At 41.7% G+C, this 16,358-nt stretch overlaps 1 protein-coding gene across 1 annotated transcript in view; it reads right to left on the reverse strand.

Moving 5' to 3' along the window:
* Window positions 1-16,358, reverse strand: part of LPP (LIM domain containing preferred translocation partner in lipoma) — a 255,865-nt gene that overhangs the window by 28,515 nt on the left and 210,992 nt on the right. Inside the window, exon 8 of the mRNA XM_084212312.1 lies at window positions 15,108-15,277. Coding sequence (XP_084068438.1) covers window positions 15,108-15,277 — 170 coding nt within the window. The remainder of the gene's footprint in view (window positions 1-15,107; window positions 15,278-16,358) is intronic.

Here is a 16,358-nt window from a genome sequence, read left to right on the forward strand (position 1 = left end):
GCTTTGACTATGATGGAGATATGGGATGGAAATATGAAGAATATCAGCTTGGGAAGTGCAAAGGAAAGAACAGCCTTTCTTCACAAACAAGCAAAATATTCAAGGTTCTGCTAATTCACATCTGGACTACTTCCCCTCTCCCTCCTCAAAATGGATTAGCAGAGTAACAAAAGGAGGAATTTCCAGGTCAAGAATCATATGGAAACTATAGTCAAAAGCAAATTGTTTGAATCTGGTCTTCATCCCAAGAAAAAGCTGTTTGCTCCTGCTTAGTACAGAGCCCAGCCTCTGAAACCCAGAGTCTGCACATGCCTACAGGGAATGTGAAAAAGAGGGAGAGAAAAATAAAACAGCTCCCACCTCACAGTGAGAGGGTTTTGTTCCTCTCTGGCCAACAGTACGGACATCTAGACATGTGCAAGAGAACAACAGAGATCATTATCTGCTGGGGAATAGGATTGCTGTTCCCCTCTGTGAGGGTAGCCAGATTCACTCAACTCCCTAGGAAGAACAGTGGACGCATTAAGAGACACTTTTTTACCTTCCTGTCTTCATCAGCTAAGGAAAGAATTTTTCCTGTGGCTAATTACACATTTTAGCACCAAGGTAGTGATTGCCCTCTAACTGCAAACATCTGCCTCCAGCCTGGGGGAGAGCCCAGCTCTGACCATAGTTCCTTGGGCGCTGGCATTGGCCATTCAGGACAGGATGGTGGTCCCTCACCTCCAGCCCCAGTGCACACAGTCATGGGAACATGACCATTTCTGAAATGGGATTCAGCACTGGAGGTGCCAGCTCCTGACTGTGTGCAGCCTCCTGTTATGAGCCAACCCCATCCAGTCCTCTGCCCAGCTGCCCACCCTGCCTGATCAAAGCCCACAGAGGCCTTTGAGTCTGTTACCAGAAGCTGAACTCTTCCCTTAAGGTCAGCTCCAAAGCCCACCACTCCACATATCTGTGGCAATTTTTCCACTGATGGGATACAACTCCAGTTTTCAATGAGGTAATAGCTTGCTGCCTACCCACAAACCAGGCTCGTTGGGCTCACTCTTGGTCCCTTTAGAAGATAACCAAATTCTTCCTAACATTGAGAAAAAGGAGACAGGGCTCTTCAAATGCCCCACTCCCTCACCTTGCTTCCTATTCCTTTGTTTATAAGTGTTGAAGCATGAGGTTCATATTAATGCCATAGCCCTGAAGTTCTGTTGATTGCCACCCAAGGGTAAGACCAGGGATGTGACCCACCCACCACCTGTGCAGGAGGAAGCTCCCTTGCACAGCTGGAGGAAATTTGCCTCCAACTTCCCACCTCACTTCATACATAAATCCTGACATTCCCTCCACATGAAAAAAAAAAAAAGAAGGAAGAAGGAAAACAAATATCTTCTTCTGCCAATACATACATGTGTACACATGCACAAATACTTAGGAAAAACTGAAGAATCTGTAGATGGAGGGGTTAGTGCCAGATTTTAAAATTATTAAACATTATGTACAAAGAAAACATAATGAGCTCCTACGGGATACAGAAAAAATTACCCATGAATGAGAGGAAAATGGATAACCACTCCTGGGTTTGCCACTGGTGAATTATTTAATAATCACTCCCCAGCAGATGGAATATATTTATCTACCCCATTGGAGCACACTTTGAAATTTATTTATACTGCTTTAAAATATGATTATTTATTTAAAAAATAAACAAGGTAACCACATGGGGAAAGGGAAAGAAACAAGTTTAGAGGGGGGAAAAGTATGGCTTGTGCTTTTCAGTTAATTTTAGGGAATTTCCACTAAAATTAACTTGAATCTTCCTTACTTCTACTTTAAAAAACAGAAATTGAAAATTCTTTTGATCAAGCCAGTCTAGATTCTTCACACACTCCAGAGGATCCCTTTATGAGAGGGGGTCTATGTCTCATGTCTTTCACTAGCCCCGTTGACTTGCGCACCACATATCAGATTCAGCTCCTATTAATTTTAAAGAAAACATTTAAATTGGGATCAGTGAGAGCAGGCCAACAACTTAAACCAATTTGTTTTATGGGATCCAGTCCCTTATGTAAGTTAGAGTGACTCTAACCCACGGCTCAAACAGCACTCAGCCTTGCCATTTAATTAGCTACTTATTCTAAAATGCAAAGGGTGCCATTTAGCTAAGTTTGAAAATGCAAAAGGTACCCTTTAGTACCGTAAAAGTGCATAAGTGACCTGCCTGCTTCCAAAATTCAAGTAGCAGTTGTGAGCAAACGGCTCTGCCCACTCTAGAGTAAAGTGTATTATTGATAATTGAAGATTGATTTGGACAAACCTGAGGGAAGGTCCACGAGAGGAAGGAATACCTTTTCTGGGCAAATCCCAAATAATTTCAGACTGAATTCAGGCTTCCAGATTCCTCCTCTGCAAGTCTGTGTGTATGTACAGGTATACATTAGTCACGGAGGGCTGCACAGAAACTCTATTACCCAGCTGGGTACAGATGTTTTTAGGAGCTGGAAATCATCTGGGACAGAGGAGGTCAAGAGAAACCCTCCAGTGTAACACAAGCTTTCATACTTTGCCCAAAGAAAACAAAAAAAACCCAACCCAAGCCCTAAACCACTGCTTCTTCACCAAAGAAAAAACTAGTTGCTGTTGGTGAAACCTCTTCACAAGTTTTTTAACAATTCATTCTGATTTTCTTTAAAACCAGTGAAGTTTATTTATAGATCTCAAATGTGAGGAGTCCCATAGTGAAACCATCAATGGTTATTGGAGACACAGCATTTTCTAAAGTGACTAAAGAATTACATGACTAACTACTAAGAGTTTAGGTCTCATTGTCAAGAGTGGGTTAACAAACCAAAAGCAATCAATTCCTCAGTCATTTTTTGTGCTCACACCTTGCTTCCCCTTCCCAGACCAAGAAAATCTGCAACTAAGATGAATCAAGAATAGGTATTTTGTATAAGATTTTACCTTAAAAAAAAAAGAAACCTGATAGACTAAAATCCAGCTGCAGGCATGGATGTCAGTGTTTTACCAGCTACCTAGTTCAGCAAAAGGGCTGCTCTATAAATAATCCAGTATAGTGAAAGCTATACATCTTTGAAGTAAAAATGGACTACTAGAATACTCTTACTTAGTTCAGGAGAGCAAATCAACGTCCTCCTTGCTAGGAAAAGGCTCAAACACAGGCAAATCCTCTCTTGAACTGGGAGTGCTGCACTTCCAGCAAAAAAATCCAAACTGACCTCTACAATCTCAACATCCTGGAAGAGTAAAAGCAAATTCACTGTATATTATTTCTGGAAAGAGAGAGATCAGATTTCAAATATTACTTCCACTACAACAATCTAACCCATGAAGACAGACAGTACAGATGTGCATGTCTCTGGTGGGATGTGGACAAGGGAGCAAAGTCCTCCCTACATCCTCCTGAGATGGAAAGATGGAAATGTCAAACACCTTGTGTGGCTATGCGCACGTTTATTTTAAAGACAGAAGGGATTAAATACATCTACATAAAGGAAAGAAAAAGTGTTTAAACAACAATAAAAAAAAGATTTAGTGGCATTAATAAAGAACTCCCTTAAACCAGCATGTCACCATTAAAGTAATTAATAGGGCATGGAAGACATTTCAGTAGAAAGTGAGTAGTGCTTGCATTAGAGCCTTTAAAGTTTTCACATGACCTCAAGACAGACTACAGCATTCCTGTGCAAAAGTACCCTCTAAAAAAGAGATGGGGGCATTCAAGTCTATAAAAGAGTGATTTTAAAATTTAAATTATATGGTCTAAGTTTAAAATGCTAAGGTTAAGGGAATATTAGAAGGGCAATAATTCTATCTGATTAAACTTTTATCCAAAGTGACAATAAAATGTTCAAAATGAATTAAGGACTTTATTAACAGATGCAGAGGCTCTATAAAAAGAGTTTGAAATCTAAGTACCAGAGAGGAGAGGTTTTATTTTTTTTTTTTTGTCTGGATGGAGGTGATATTACTATAAAACTTTAATCTTATTGCCATGCCACAGTGAAAGTAAAACTGTCAGAGGTAATAGAGCAAATCAGGACTGCTTTCTCTCCCCACTCTGTTGCAAGGGCCTCTTTCCAGAATATAAGAATATTCATGTTCTATGTATGGCATTGTTCCTATAGTGACAGACACATGTGGACAGGTTATGGGCTGATGACTCACCTGGGCTTCTGCTGGTTGCAACAGTCCCAAGGTGGTAAGTACAGGCAAATTATATGGACCATTTCAAATCAGTACTTAGCAAAAATTGGTGCTGTGCCACCAGGGACTCTAGAGAATGTTCCAGTCTTTCCAAAACAGAATTCACTATTTCAGGACAGTTCAGACATTTTACTTGTTAATTAGTACCTGTATGTAGTAAGAGGATAACAATTTCCAAGCCCTTGAACAAAGGCATTTCACTACTTTAGAATGATCAAGTTTAAGTCAGCCATAAATCTGTGGAACTGGATAAAAAAACCAAGACCTTTTCTGAAAATTATTGCTAAATGCTAGATATGATTTAGAGCACAGCTCAGCTCCATCAGGGCCTTTAGCAGCCATGATTTCGGCCATCACTAATTTTTCCTTCTGTTTTGCGGCTGCTAAATTCTGGCAACTTGGTTGCCTTGGTGATGTCTGCAGTGCCTGTGGCAGATGCACTGGAAGACATCCTGCTAAGTGGTTTGGCTTTTCTGGGAACTCTTGAGCCTTTTGCATGTTGGCAGGAATGCTGTGATGGCCCCCTGTGCCTGTTCCACCGCTCTCCTACCGGCCAGTGCCAGCGCTGGGCACAACCTGGCCCCCAGCCTGCCCTGTCACACCCTCCGTGGGAGGACCCAGGGCTCAACCTCTCTCTGTCCCCAGAGAGCCCCATCCTGCTACAGCTGCCCCCATTCCCTTCTGAGAAGCCCAAAAGGCACCTTTAGGGATTCCCACATCCTCCTTTGGCCCTGCAGCACCCACAAGAAAAGCACACCTCCTCAGAGGAGCAACTGACTGCAAATTGCCAGGGAATCTAGGATGTCAAACAAATATTTTTCTTTTCACAACAGAACATAAATATTTGGCAGCACATTTAATTTTAAAAGTCTAGAAGTTACTCAAAGAGATTGGTGAACATTGCTATGATGTTCATTTGCTTCCTAAAATGTGACCAGTCACAGATGGCTTGCTGTAGGAAATATTAAATAAATTTTTTAAAGTGTTGTCTGGCTTGAACAGAGATTGCATTTACACAGATATCTTTGTTGGTGGAATGCCAAGATGGTGTATTGGTTCAAACATGACCTTAAACAAAAAACTACCTTGTCAGGAGCTAATGGAATATTCATACTTAAAATCTCAATCCCTGATAACATCTGAGAATTAATTTACATTTCAACACTGTTATTTTTCCCCCCCTCTTGCTGTATTTCCCTTCACAAACTAGGGAAAGTATCTGGGCTTGGTCAGCAGCAACTTTTAGGTTTTGGGCACAATAACCATTACTTTTTACATCTTTGAAGCAGTTGAAAAAACTCCTACATAAAAAATATTAAGTGACAGGAGAATCTGGAAGGCCACTCAGTGTTGAAGAGGCAAACAGCAAGGATGCAAATACAATGAGCAGCAGCATTAAACACATTAGTAGATTTACTTCAGCAAGAAAATAAAAATCAAAACAATATGAAGTTTCTTTTTTTGATGGCCAACATCTGTAGGAGCACATTCCTATAGTGACTAAAGACTATCAAATCTGTGCTTTATAACCTCACACCAAAGAGTTCACAAAGATTCTTGGTTTATTTCTTCCCATAAAGCTCTATTTTTATCAAGAACAAAAACCTTTGAAACATGGGCACATAACATGAGAACAGCCACCAGTTTCTAACTGCCTGCACTTCCTGCACTGCCTCAGAGAGCTGCGTGGCAAGTCTGCTTTGACAGTTACAGCATCAGGCTGGTGTGGAAAACCTCCATGGTACTTCTGTGGCAAATGTTTGCCAGGAAACAGCAGCCAGGGAAAAGCAGGGACAACGCTGAGCGGATCTCATCACCCATTTTCAGCAATCCAGATGCCCCATGAGCTCCACGCTCCCCAACGTGCATGGTGCCATCCCTGCCTAACCCCCACAGAGGCCTCGTAGAGATGGGCACACACCGCGGGACCTCAGCGACCACATCAACCTCCCTGCTCCTGTGAAGGCTGCTACCTACCAGTGCACAGTTATATCTTGTCCCCAGCAAATGCCACAGCACCAGAGTTAAGGTATAATCTGGTTTTCCTTCTGCCCAAAATACCCCAGTGGATTATTTATTTCTTCTGTCAATATTGTACTTGGACCATAGCTTTGTAATCAATGCAGATGAAATTAAACAATAGTCTTAAAATTTGCTTTGTTTCTATGTGAGTACCAAACACTCTCCATACTTTTAAAATCAAGACACTTTTTCTCCTGTCACCATTCCCATTTGTTGTACTTCATCTACACTGACATTATTTTGTTTTTTTCCAACCAGAATCTCCCAAGCCCACTGGGGTTTCTGTGTGCGTGATGGCAAGTTAAACAGTTTCCCCCACTGCAAACAAACATCACATGCACACAAATCATGTCCTGGAGTGAAGAGCGGAGGCAGACACTAGAGGGAGGATCGACTCACAGACTGAGCTTTTGCCAGAGCAAATTCCTTGGAGTGTGGCTTCACCAAGGAGACGGCTCAAGTGGCATGCTGCAAGAGCCTGCTGGGCTCCCTGGCACTCAGGCTTGCAAATCACTGTCTGGACTGAAGGAAGAGGGCATCTGGAATTGAGAGTGAGCAAGACAAGATTTTGCCCTCTTCAAGGCTGCTCAGGGAACCATCCCTGCTAAACCCAAACACACCCATTCCAGGACAGATTCAACTCTGTTACTCACAGATACTGCAGCATGCTTTGCCAGCAGCTCTGCACAGGGGCGCTGGTAAAAATAAGCAATACTTAATGGTTTGTTTACTTCAGTGAGTTCCAATTTTTTTATGTCTGGACACTGCAGTGCTTTAACATCACTGCATTAGAAAGGACAAAGCTCCATAATACACAGATCTGATGGAAACACACACCTAAATTACAGACCCCGTTTCAAATACATTACAGCCTTTTCAGAATAATTGTCTTCAGCCATTTGAATTGACAAATAACTATGCAGGGTTACAAGCAAGCAGTAGGACTGCATGGAAAGGAACACTGTCATGGTACCTTCCACCCTCCTGGGTTTTCCAAGAGCCCACACTCAGCTTTCAGATGTTTGTGCTTATTCCTGTCCAGTCTCTTAAACATCAGTGATTGGAAGAGGGGAAGAAAAGAAAGGTAGCTCCTTCACCTCAGATCCTGGCAGGCTGACCTGCAAATAGGTAGAAAACTGGGGTGTGGAAAACCTGAGCTGTACAGCGCAGGATGTGTTTGTGGTCCTGGACACATAATTCAAGCTCAGAACCAGAGCAAGTAAGGCTAGAAAAACCTCCCTAGGTCTGCCCATGCCTAGACCTTAACCATTCCTAAGAAATGTTTGTCCTGCCTGTCCTTGAAGGCTTCCAGCAGTGGTGATCCATGATCTAAACAAACTGCATTTAAACTTCTCAGGGTTAGATCTCCATCTGCAATATGGAGACAACGCTGCTGCCTTTTCCACAGATTTGCTGTTTACCAAGAAGTTTTTCAGAGACAAAGACTTTCATTCACTGACACACCACAGTGAGAGTTTATTACAGTGGTATCTCCAGATGCTGCTTGGGCAGCAGAGGGTGAAAGCAGCAAGTAGTTCACTGAGGAGGTGGTGAAGAACAGATGAAAGAAAAGAGATGAACACTGTAAACACTGGATGTAACTTGCCAATAGCCATCTACACATGACTGCAAATGAGGAAGACACTACAAAGATGTTATTCTTTCCTTATAAGCCATTTCTGCTAACTTGCAAAGGCCACAAGCTTTGGGATACATTCCATAGGGAAAGCTCAACACACAGCTAAAATCCATTGCTAAATGACTTCGCCATCCCCTCTACTGTAGCATGATCCCTAAGTGGATCTATAGCCAGGAACCATAAAATCCCATTAGTCCTGCAGAGAGGGAGACTATTTTCTTCCAAAGAATATACAGTTGGTCAGTGGAATTCACCCTGTGAGGCAAGAAATTCTCTGAATGGCAGCAGCTGGTCCTTCGCAGTATCATCTTTTCAGTCACTAAGAACTCTTCATTTCCCATGGTATAGTTTTTCTAGATTATACATGTCAAATCAACGCTTAGTTCATATAATCAAAATATGAAAAATGCCTCTAATTATAAAAGCACAAGGCAGAGACAAGACTACAATTCAAGTTGTTATGGCTGCCAACACACACAGGAGGAAAGATCTGGATTCTAGCAAGTCATCACAAAAATCTCAAGCAAGCCCAGGTGTGGAGGAGGGCTCGTCACTTAATATGGACAAATTTTTAAATAGGGGCCATGAAAAGGAATGAAAAGTGATCCATACTTAACAAAACTTTGTACCACCAAGACGTCAGTGAATAGTTCATCAGCATTTCATGCCTGATCTTCCAACACAAACGTATCTATTAAAACGCTGTCCAGCACTATGGTACTTTACCAAAAATATCCCCCTTGTGACACTGTTCTCTACCTCCACAATCCATAGCTGGTCTTCCTCTAAAGCAACACTCTAGTCAGCTTTCTGGAAAGTCAATTACACCAAGGTATATTGGTCTCAGAATCCACCACCAAGGTGAGCCCAATGCAATTCTTGGCAGGGCTCACTCTCATGTCTTCCAAGAACACTATGAATTTTCCTTCTTACAGGCTTGATTTGCAAGCTTCTTGTCCTGTCCTTGTTGGACAGCAAGATGAATTGGCCCTGTCTTCTTTAATATGAGCCTCTGGGTCTCTACAGAAGAGTCTCTGTAAAGCATTACCTCATCATCTCACGGTACACTTTCTCCTCTTTCTTTATAATTCCAGTTTAGAAAGGAGGTTATTGACCTCTGCTGACTCCCCCACCCATCCACCCCTGCAAAGGAACCTTTTCCCTTGCCTTGTGACAAAATAAGAGGCATGACCCATCCCCTGTAACAGCTGGTAGGCCATTGAAAAAACAGATGCAGTCTTCCAGAGGGTCAGCTAAGTTCAGCTGTCCCAGTTCTGACAGAAGCTGCTTCATCGACATATTCTCTCACACGTTTTTGTACCTCCTAGACCTGGACTCCTGGAAGCTCCAGGTGCAGCTTATGCAATAGCATCCCGTCCTCCTCTATCTGTGCCCTGATTGCACAAGAACATTTACCAGTCAAAGTAGTAGAGTTGAGCTTACAGGCACTACTCCTCCTCCACCCTCTGTCTCTATTTTTTTGTATCAGCTGTCGCTGGGTAGTATCAATAGAAAGGGCTGCTACACTCTTAAGGGATTTACTAATTTTTCCCTTTTACAAATGATCAGTTTATTAGATGTAACAGATTTCCCTTGACATTATGTTTTTTTCCATGGAATTACCAACTGGGTGCAGACTAGCAAAATTATCAATGCTAATAATCAGTAGCAATAAAACACACCAGTGCGCGAGCCAAAACTCTGGACCTGTTTTGTGGCTGCTATGCCCATGGACCACTTCTGTTCAGGGTAAGAAATACCCAGGGCTGAGCCTGCTGCTGCCTGGCACAGCCCAGCTCCATCTCTGTGCCACAGGAGCTGAGCCTTAATGCTTTTCGATCCACGGGTCACAGGTTCAGCTCCCTGCTGCCGATGACTCACACAGGAGCTCCGAACTAAAACTAGCAACACCAGCTTTTTTCTAGGAGAGGATTGAAGAGCAGCATTGATCTCAATGAAATATTTCGAGGGCAGAAAAATTCCACCACGCAAAGAGTGCGTGACTTCTCTTTAGTTTATTTTATATTTTTGTTCCAGTTGTCATTTTGAATTCAAACTCTTTGGAAAGCAGGCATAATAGTCTTAATGATCCCATTGAGCAGTTTAAATTCAAATTGTGGAGCACTTGCAATACCATGCTGGCAGCACTTTCCATAAATTACTCTCAAATTCAATACGTTGCTTGACAAAAACAAGAATAAAGGGCTTTTTACTTTAAAAAGAAGAAAACTTGTATCATAAAAAAAAAAATCTTTAAATTATAGTTTCTCTTTTCTGGTCCAATTTAAATTGTTACATAGTTGCTAAATTAGTGCTGTAATCCCTGCTTACAAATTGCAGAATTATTTTTAAAAATAGATGTAGTTTTACTGCAGGGAACAACCTTACACTTTAAACCCTATGTGCTGCAGGAAGCTGCTCTTGCACAGCTTTCAACCAACCACACTCACGTGCACACAGGGCGAGGTTTACAATACCAGTCACACTGAAGCCAATACAGTCTCACCAGAGATTTGAATGAGCACAAATTGAGTTAACACTGACATTTTAGAATTATTAGCAAATTTAAGCTTTCCCAGGATGCTCCATGGCACCAATGGCTCTCATTTGTACCATTTCTTAAAAGCATTTCTCTTGTGGTCTGTCCTGAACTATCTTCTCCTACTGAACTACAGCCACTGATAGGCCAGGAAGTTAGAAGATTTTAAGAGAAAAAAACCCTCTAAGATATACCTTTTTCTGCTCACAAAACAAGTAATTGAGGGGGGGAAGAAAAAAAAAGGTGGAGCACTATGATCCCAAGTTCAAAGCTGGGGAACAGAAATAACCAGGGCAAGACTCCCGTGCATAATTCTTCTTCCTTCAAGCACTTCCACAGCTTCAACACTAAGGAAAGATGAACTTCACCTGCAAAAAATCCTTGTAAGTGATCTTTGGGGATGGGTTTAAGATATTGTCCTCAATATCTCACTGTTCTCAGCAGAAATAGGAAACCTCAATCCCTGGGTCTCCACAGGACACTACAGAGCATACCCACCATCTGCCCTGATGCAGCTTGACAGAAATGAGAGTTTCTTTCTCCTCCTCCTTCAATCAATCCTTCACCATTTCTAGCCCACCACTTCTCTGAAGTCTTTCATCTGACTCTGGCTATTTCTGCTTTCTTGTACCCTTCCCAGTCCCACCATGGTCCTCTCCTAGGTCACATTGACTGGGACACAACAGAAGAAATCCTGAGGGACCAGGAGCATCAGCAAGGTCTTGCTGCATTCTGCAGTAACTGCAGGAGCTCAGCCCCTCCCAGCCCTCACCTCAGAGCGCACATCTCCAGCTGCCAACCGCCAGACTGTCAGGAGAGGGGAGTAAGAATGGAAGAAAATTTCCACATCCTGGAGAAAGTTATCTGGACATCAAAGAACACCCCATTCACAAAACAGCAGCATCACTCTTGCCAGACTGGTGTGTCTGGTTAACCTTGTGCTCAGTCCTTATGATAACACGGTATTTGGACAGCAGACAGCTGGCACTGCTCAACATCTTGCTCTTCAGTCTTTTATAACAACAGTTCCACTGATATTACGCTTAGCCTTTTCCCTGCTCTCAGTCCAGTGTTAAAATCTCTTCAACTACTAAGAGGAAGCAAACCAAATGTTCTTTTGTCAGTAATTTGCCCAGTAAGGGAGGGGGGAAATATACTGATAACATACTGCAGACACGGCATTCATCACGTGCACAGCAGCGCACTGGTTACACTGGAAACTCTATCATGGTATTTCAAATGTTAACTTGACTGTCATCATGACTGGGAAACATCTGTCTCCTATTAACACTTTAGTTTTTACAGTTGCTTTTAGTTCAGCAGAAGAGTCTTAATGGAGAAGACTGGTACTCTTTTAGAAATAACATCAATAATGAAAGAATCCTTGGATGCAGAGCAAAACCAGCAAACACATTGGCAACAGAACTCGCTGCACTCAGAAAATGTAACAGGAAATGATAGTGATGGGCTTTTGGGTGGGGGGATTTTTGTGTGAAAGAAAATAACTCTGGTACTCAAACTCCCATTAAGAAAAATATTTCTTTTCAAACAGGTGATTGATTTCCTTAGATGTTAATTCAGACTTTTGGGGAATTTCATCTTAATTGGATCACTGATAAATAAAACCAGAAACAAAAATAACAAAGAAAATCCCTTCTGCAGGCTATTTAGGCTTGGTACTGGCTAACCAGTAATTAAATACAGCTCTTCACAGAAATCTTAATTATGGCTTCACTACACCACAGCTAAGAAGAGTCACACAACAAACTGAGAAGATTAGCCAATTCTAATTGTTTAAAAACATTTATTTTTATTTTTGTGCATAGTTTTTGTGTGCATAAGGCCACAAGTTGCATCAGTGAATTATTAAAAAATAATCAAAGGCTTCAAGAATTTATATATCACAACTAGGCCAGTGTAACTAGGCAAGTATTCGTTTATTTTCTTTATATAAATTAAGCCTCTATGACTTGCGTAAGAGGTCAAGAGTTTTCGACTTGGGAAAACAGGGATGTGTGCTAAAAATCAGTGTGAATTAGGTAGACCAGAAACAAGTTTCACTGAATTAATCACACTTACACCAGCTGAGAACCCTGTTTTCTCAGCTGGCCACTGCCATGAATTAGCTGTGCAGTTTTGGGCCAGTCACATCTGCTGTACCTTCTATGGGAATTCAGCTCCAGAGGAATCTGAGTCAAGATACTTCAGTCCCACTGACTTTCTACAGATCTAGGATTCCTAGTATCCAAGCTATTTTCTGTTACAGGGACTTTGGGAAACAAAAAATACCCCACCCACCTTCAAAAACCAAACAACCAACCCCCCCCCAAACCAGTCAACCAACCAACCAAAAAGAAAGGGGAAAAAACCCCAAACCAAAACAAAAATAATCAGAGGCCACAGTTCAGCAGAATGTGGCTAGACAGGCTAGATTTTAAGCAGGTCATTAACTCTGAGCTCAGGATAACTGCATCACACATCTAAAGGCATCTGAAGACAAAAGCAGTCAGACTGTGCCTCATCAATTTAAGGGTCTCATTCATCTGCAAGAACAACTTGCAAGCCTAGCTCAAAGCCTCAGTGTACTTAAGCATTCATTATCCTACTGAAGCCAATGCAGGCTTCATTCCACTGAAAAATCAATGAGACATATGCTCTAGGACACAAATTCCTCAGGCCTAAAGCCAGAGGATGGCAGAAGCCTAGATCCCTTGCAGATCTCTCTTTCAACACAGCAGAGTCCTGAGCTTTCTGAAAGACACTGAGACATAAGCTCCCAGCACTTGTTTCTTCCACATTCAAGAGTTTAATATGTGCTTGGGGTTTTGGTTTTTTTCTTCTTTACTGCATCAGACTGCCAGCTTCCTGCTCCCCATTTTTCACTCACAGTACCAGCTGCCCAGCTACATATATGTAGCCCCATCAGCATCGCCATCCTTTCCCCTGCATGTGCAGCAGCAGATGGGTCCAGACGTGTTTTGGGTTAACTCCATAACCATGTTTTTGTGGACTGCATGGATAAACATTTAAAGGCCCCTTCTGGTTATATAAAAGGAAGCTATTAAACGTTTACTCCTTCCTCTGTACTCAGAGCTGCAAAGCCCTATCACAGAACATACAAACGCAGATGCAACCAGGCAATTATCGTTCCTTTATCCCTTAAATAGATAGAAGATAAATTTGAAAGAAAATGAGGAACAGAATCCTTCTCCCTTTCCTTTTTTATCCTTTTATCTCCCAATGTAGGAAGTTTACTGAACCCCTGCCAACAATTCACTCAGGCTAATGAAGTGTATAAGTAATGGGATTAAATAATCTTAAACCATTACTACAGTGGCTAATGCAGATGTTTTCCCAAACTAAAGCAGATGAGTGGTGTAGAATGCGTGCTTGATTTAAAAAAGAAGAAAAGAAAGTATCAATCTGCAAGCAGATGAAGTCAATTCCAGCCTGAAGTCAATGAAATGTTTAATTCTAGTTACATAAAGTTGCTCCAATTACATTATGAATGCACCTTCCTAGAGTCTTCAGCGCTTTGCACGCGGTTAAACTTGCCACAAAACAAAACTTAATTTTTTTATGGCGCAATCATTTTAGTGCAAACAAAAATAGAAATTATTTAAAAGGTACATATTCCACCAAAAGACCATTTAGTTTTTAAAATCAATTTAACAAGGCCCATCTATCACTGCCATTGTAAGTAAGACACAATCTTCCCTTTTTATATTCAGTATTTCTGTAACAATCTCACTGTGAAGGCTCTGTAGAAATAGAGAGAAAAATGAAATATTGGTGGCATTTTCAGAAATATTTTAGTATTATTGCTTTAATTATCACTGGAATGACAGAAATGTCATGAAAAACATCAATTTTTACTTTCAGAAGTGTAAATCCAATTATCCAGTGTTTGTAAGAACTCAAAACTGGAAGTTTAAAGAAAGATCTGTCAGTGTTTTAAGAATGTTCCAGCGCTTTTCTTACTCTAAGTTACAAGGATAATCCTTATATACTGGATGCTAAGGTCAGATCAAGGTAAAGCCTCAGGCTCATTATGGGATGCTTCTTTAATTTGCACCTGTGCAACTGGTTCCAGCTACTTGTTATGAGAGTCTCTTAAACCGTGTAGCTCCTCAGAGCAACTGTTAGTTGTTTGCTTTAAGACCTTGTTGGAGGCATGAAATGAAATTTTAGGGTACTGTAAGCTTCAAAAGATATCTAATCCAAAGACCCTTAGTTCAGTAGAAAGTCTTCCATCAAGCAAGGCAAAAGTCTTGATTTTAGCAATTTTAGTGCTTTCTTGCATCCTACCTCCTTAATCTTATTGGGCACACAGTCTGTAACCATTTTGGTATCAGATTTCTCAACACAGAAAGCTGAAAACTACACTACTGATAAAAAATGACTGCATAGTCTGCTCCTTACAGAGATGAAACCATCACAAAACCCAGCTCTTTCTCCTGCTGTGTCCACTTCATTTCAGAGGGAAGTCAGACCAGGAAATGTAATTCACCCAGTTAGCTGAAAAGATCAGAGTTCTTCTGAAGACCATAAAAAAACCTGTTGCTCATGGTACTGCCACAGGGTTGTGAGATTTTAACTGTAAAGCAACTCCACAGCAATGAAAGAAATAAATGTTTCCCATGTCTGTGCATTAAAATCAGGGCACAAAAAGGAACGGGTACTCACAATGTAGCAGGGTTCACAGTAGGCTTTCTTCTCCACAGCGTAGAAAGGTTGTCCCCTCAGCTTGCTGTTGCATTTTATGCAGGTGAAGCAATCCACGTGGAACACTTGGTCCATGGCTGTGCAACCGGTGCCCTCTCCGACAACATTCTCCCCGCAGCGGGCACAGCGTCCTGTCACCAAAGGGAAAGGACAGGAGTCAAAGCAAGGCCCTTGTCCCAGCTGCACAGGAGGTCCCTCCACTCAGCCATGGCTGGTGAGGGGGATGTGGCAGCTCAGTCCACAGAAAAACAATTTGTGCTACTGCTGGCAAAGATCCAGTGCCACTGGAAGGTACTTTGGTGCTGGTCCATATGAAAAGATCTAGAAAGGATTGGCACTGGCTCCCAAAACAGCAGTCATGTCAGCTGTAGTGCTGCAAGCCAGCAATCATTGTAAGGATCTTGAGCTTCAGATACAGACACTCAGCTATCATCTAACCCAGCTATATAGTCATCCTCAGCTCCTCAGTTAGATGGGGTAAACCTGTGCCTTAAGCCTTGCTTCCACATGAAAGGATTTTGTCATAGGAGGCCTCATAAAGCTGCCTGATGGCAGCACAATTTAAAGAGAAGTTTTTGCTTATCTAGCTTAAACCAATTCTCTCAATGGAGCCAATTACTTTTTTTTTTTTCTGTTCAAAGATTAATACAGATTAAGATATTCTGTCTATTTAAAGCACAGAAACTATTCCTAAAGAAACTGATGTGTGGATACTTTATTCTTACCATCCTTCAAGAAAGGTGTATCAGAAACTGCTGGTAAAGACTCTAAGTACAGACAAGCCTTAAGAGCTCTGTTTCTGAAAAAGGTCCTTAGTGTCAGACACAAATGCATAACAAAAAAGTCTGTAGATATGCATGTACAAAAGGCTTGCTGCCTTGCTCAGATTGTTGCTAAAGATGCTATGCGGCAGATAGTTTCAAAGCGAAGACAAGATTTCCTTAGCTCATGGGAAAAACATTTCCCTAGGGAAAACCGTGGTGCAGAGGTGATGGAAGAGGTGGGTAGAAGGCAAACCTTTGCCATTTTTCTCTGCCATTTGGGTTCTAGAAAATGGAGATAGCCCCTGAAGTTCTGACGTCCTTACATTGGAAGGCATTAAGGACAAGGCCAGCCACACTACACAGGAGAACCCCAACAAAGGTAACAAAGCAACTATGATCTGGGGCATCACCCCACTCAAAATGGTACCCTCCAGTTTAGGAATAACTG

Source organism: Fringilla coelebs, assembly GCF_963513975.1.
Source record: "Fringilla coelebs genome assembly, chromosome: 10".
Taxonomy (NCBI): domain Eukaryota; kingdom Metazoa; phylum Chordata; class Aves; order Passeriformes; family Fringillidae; genus Fringilla; species Fringilla coelebs.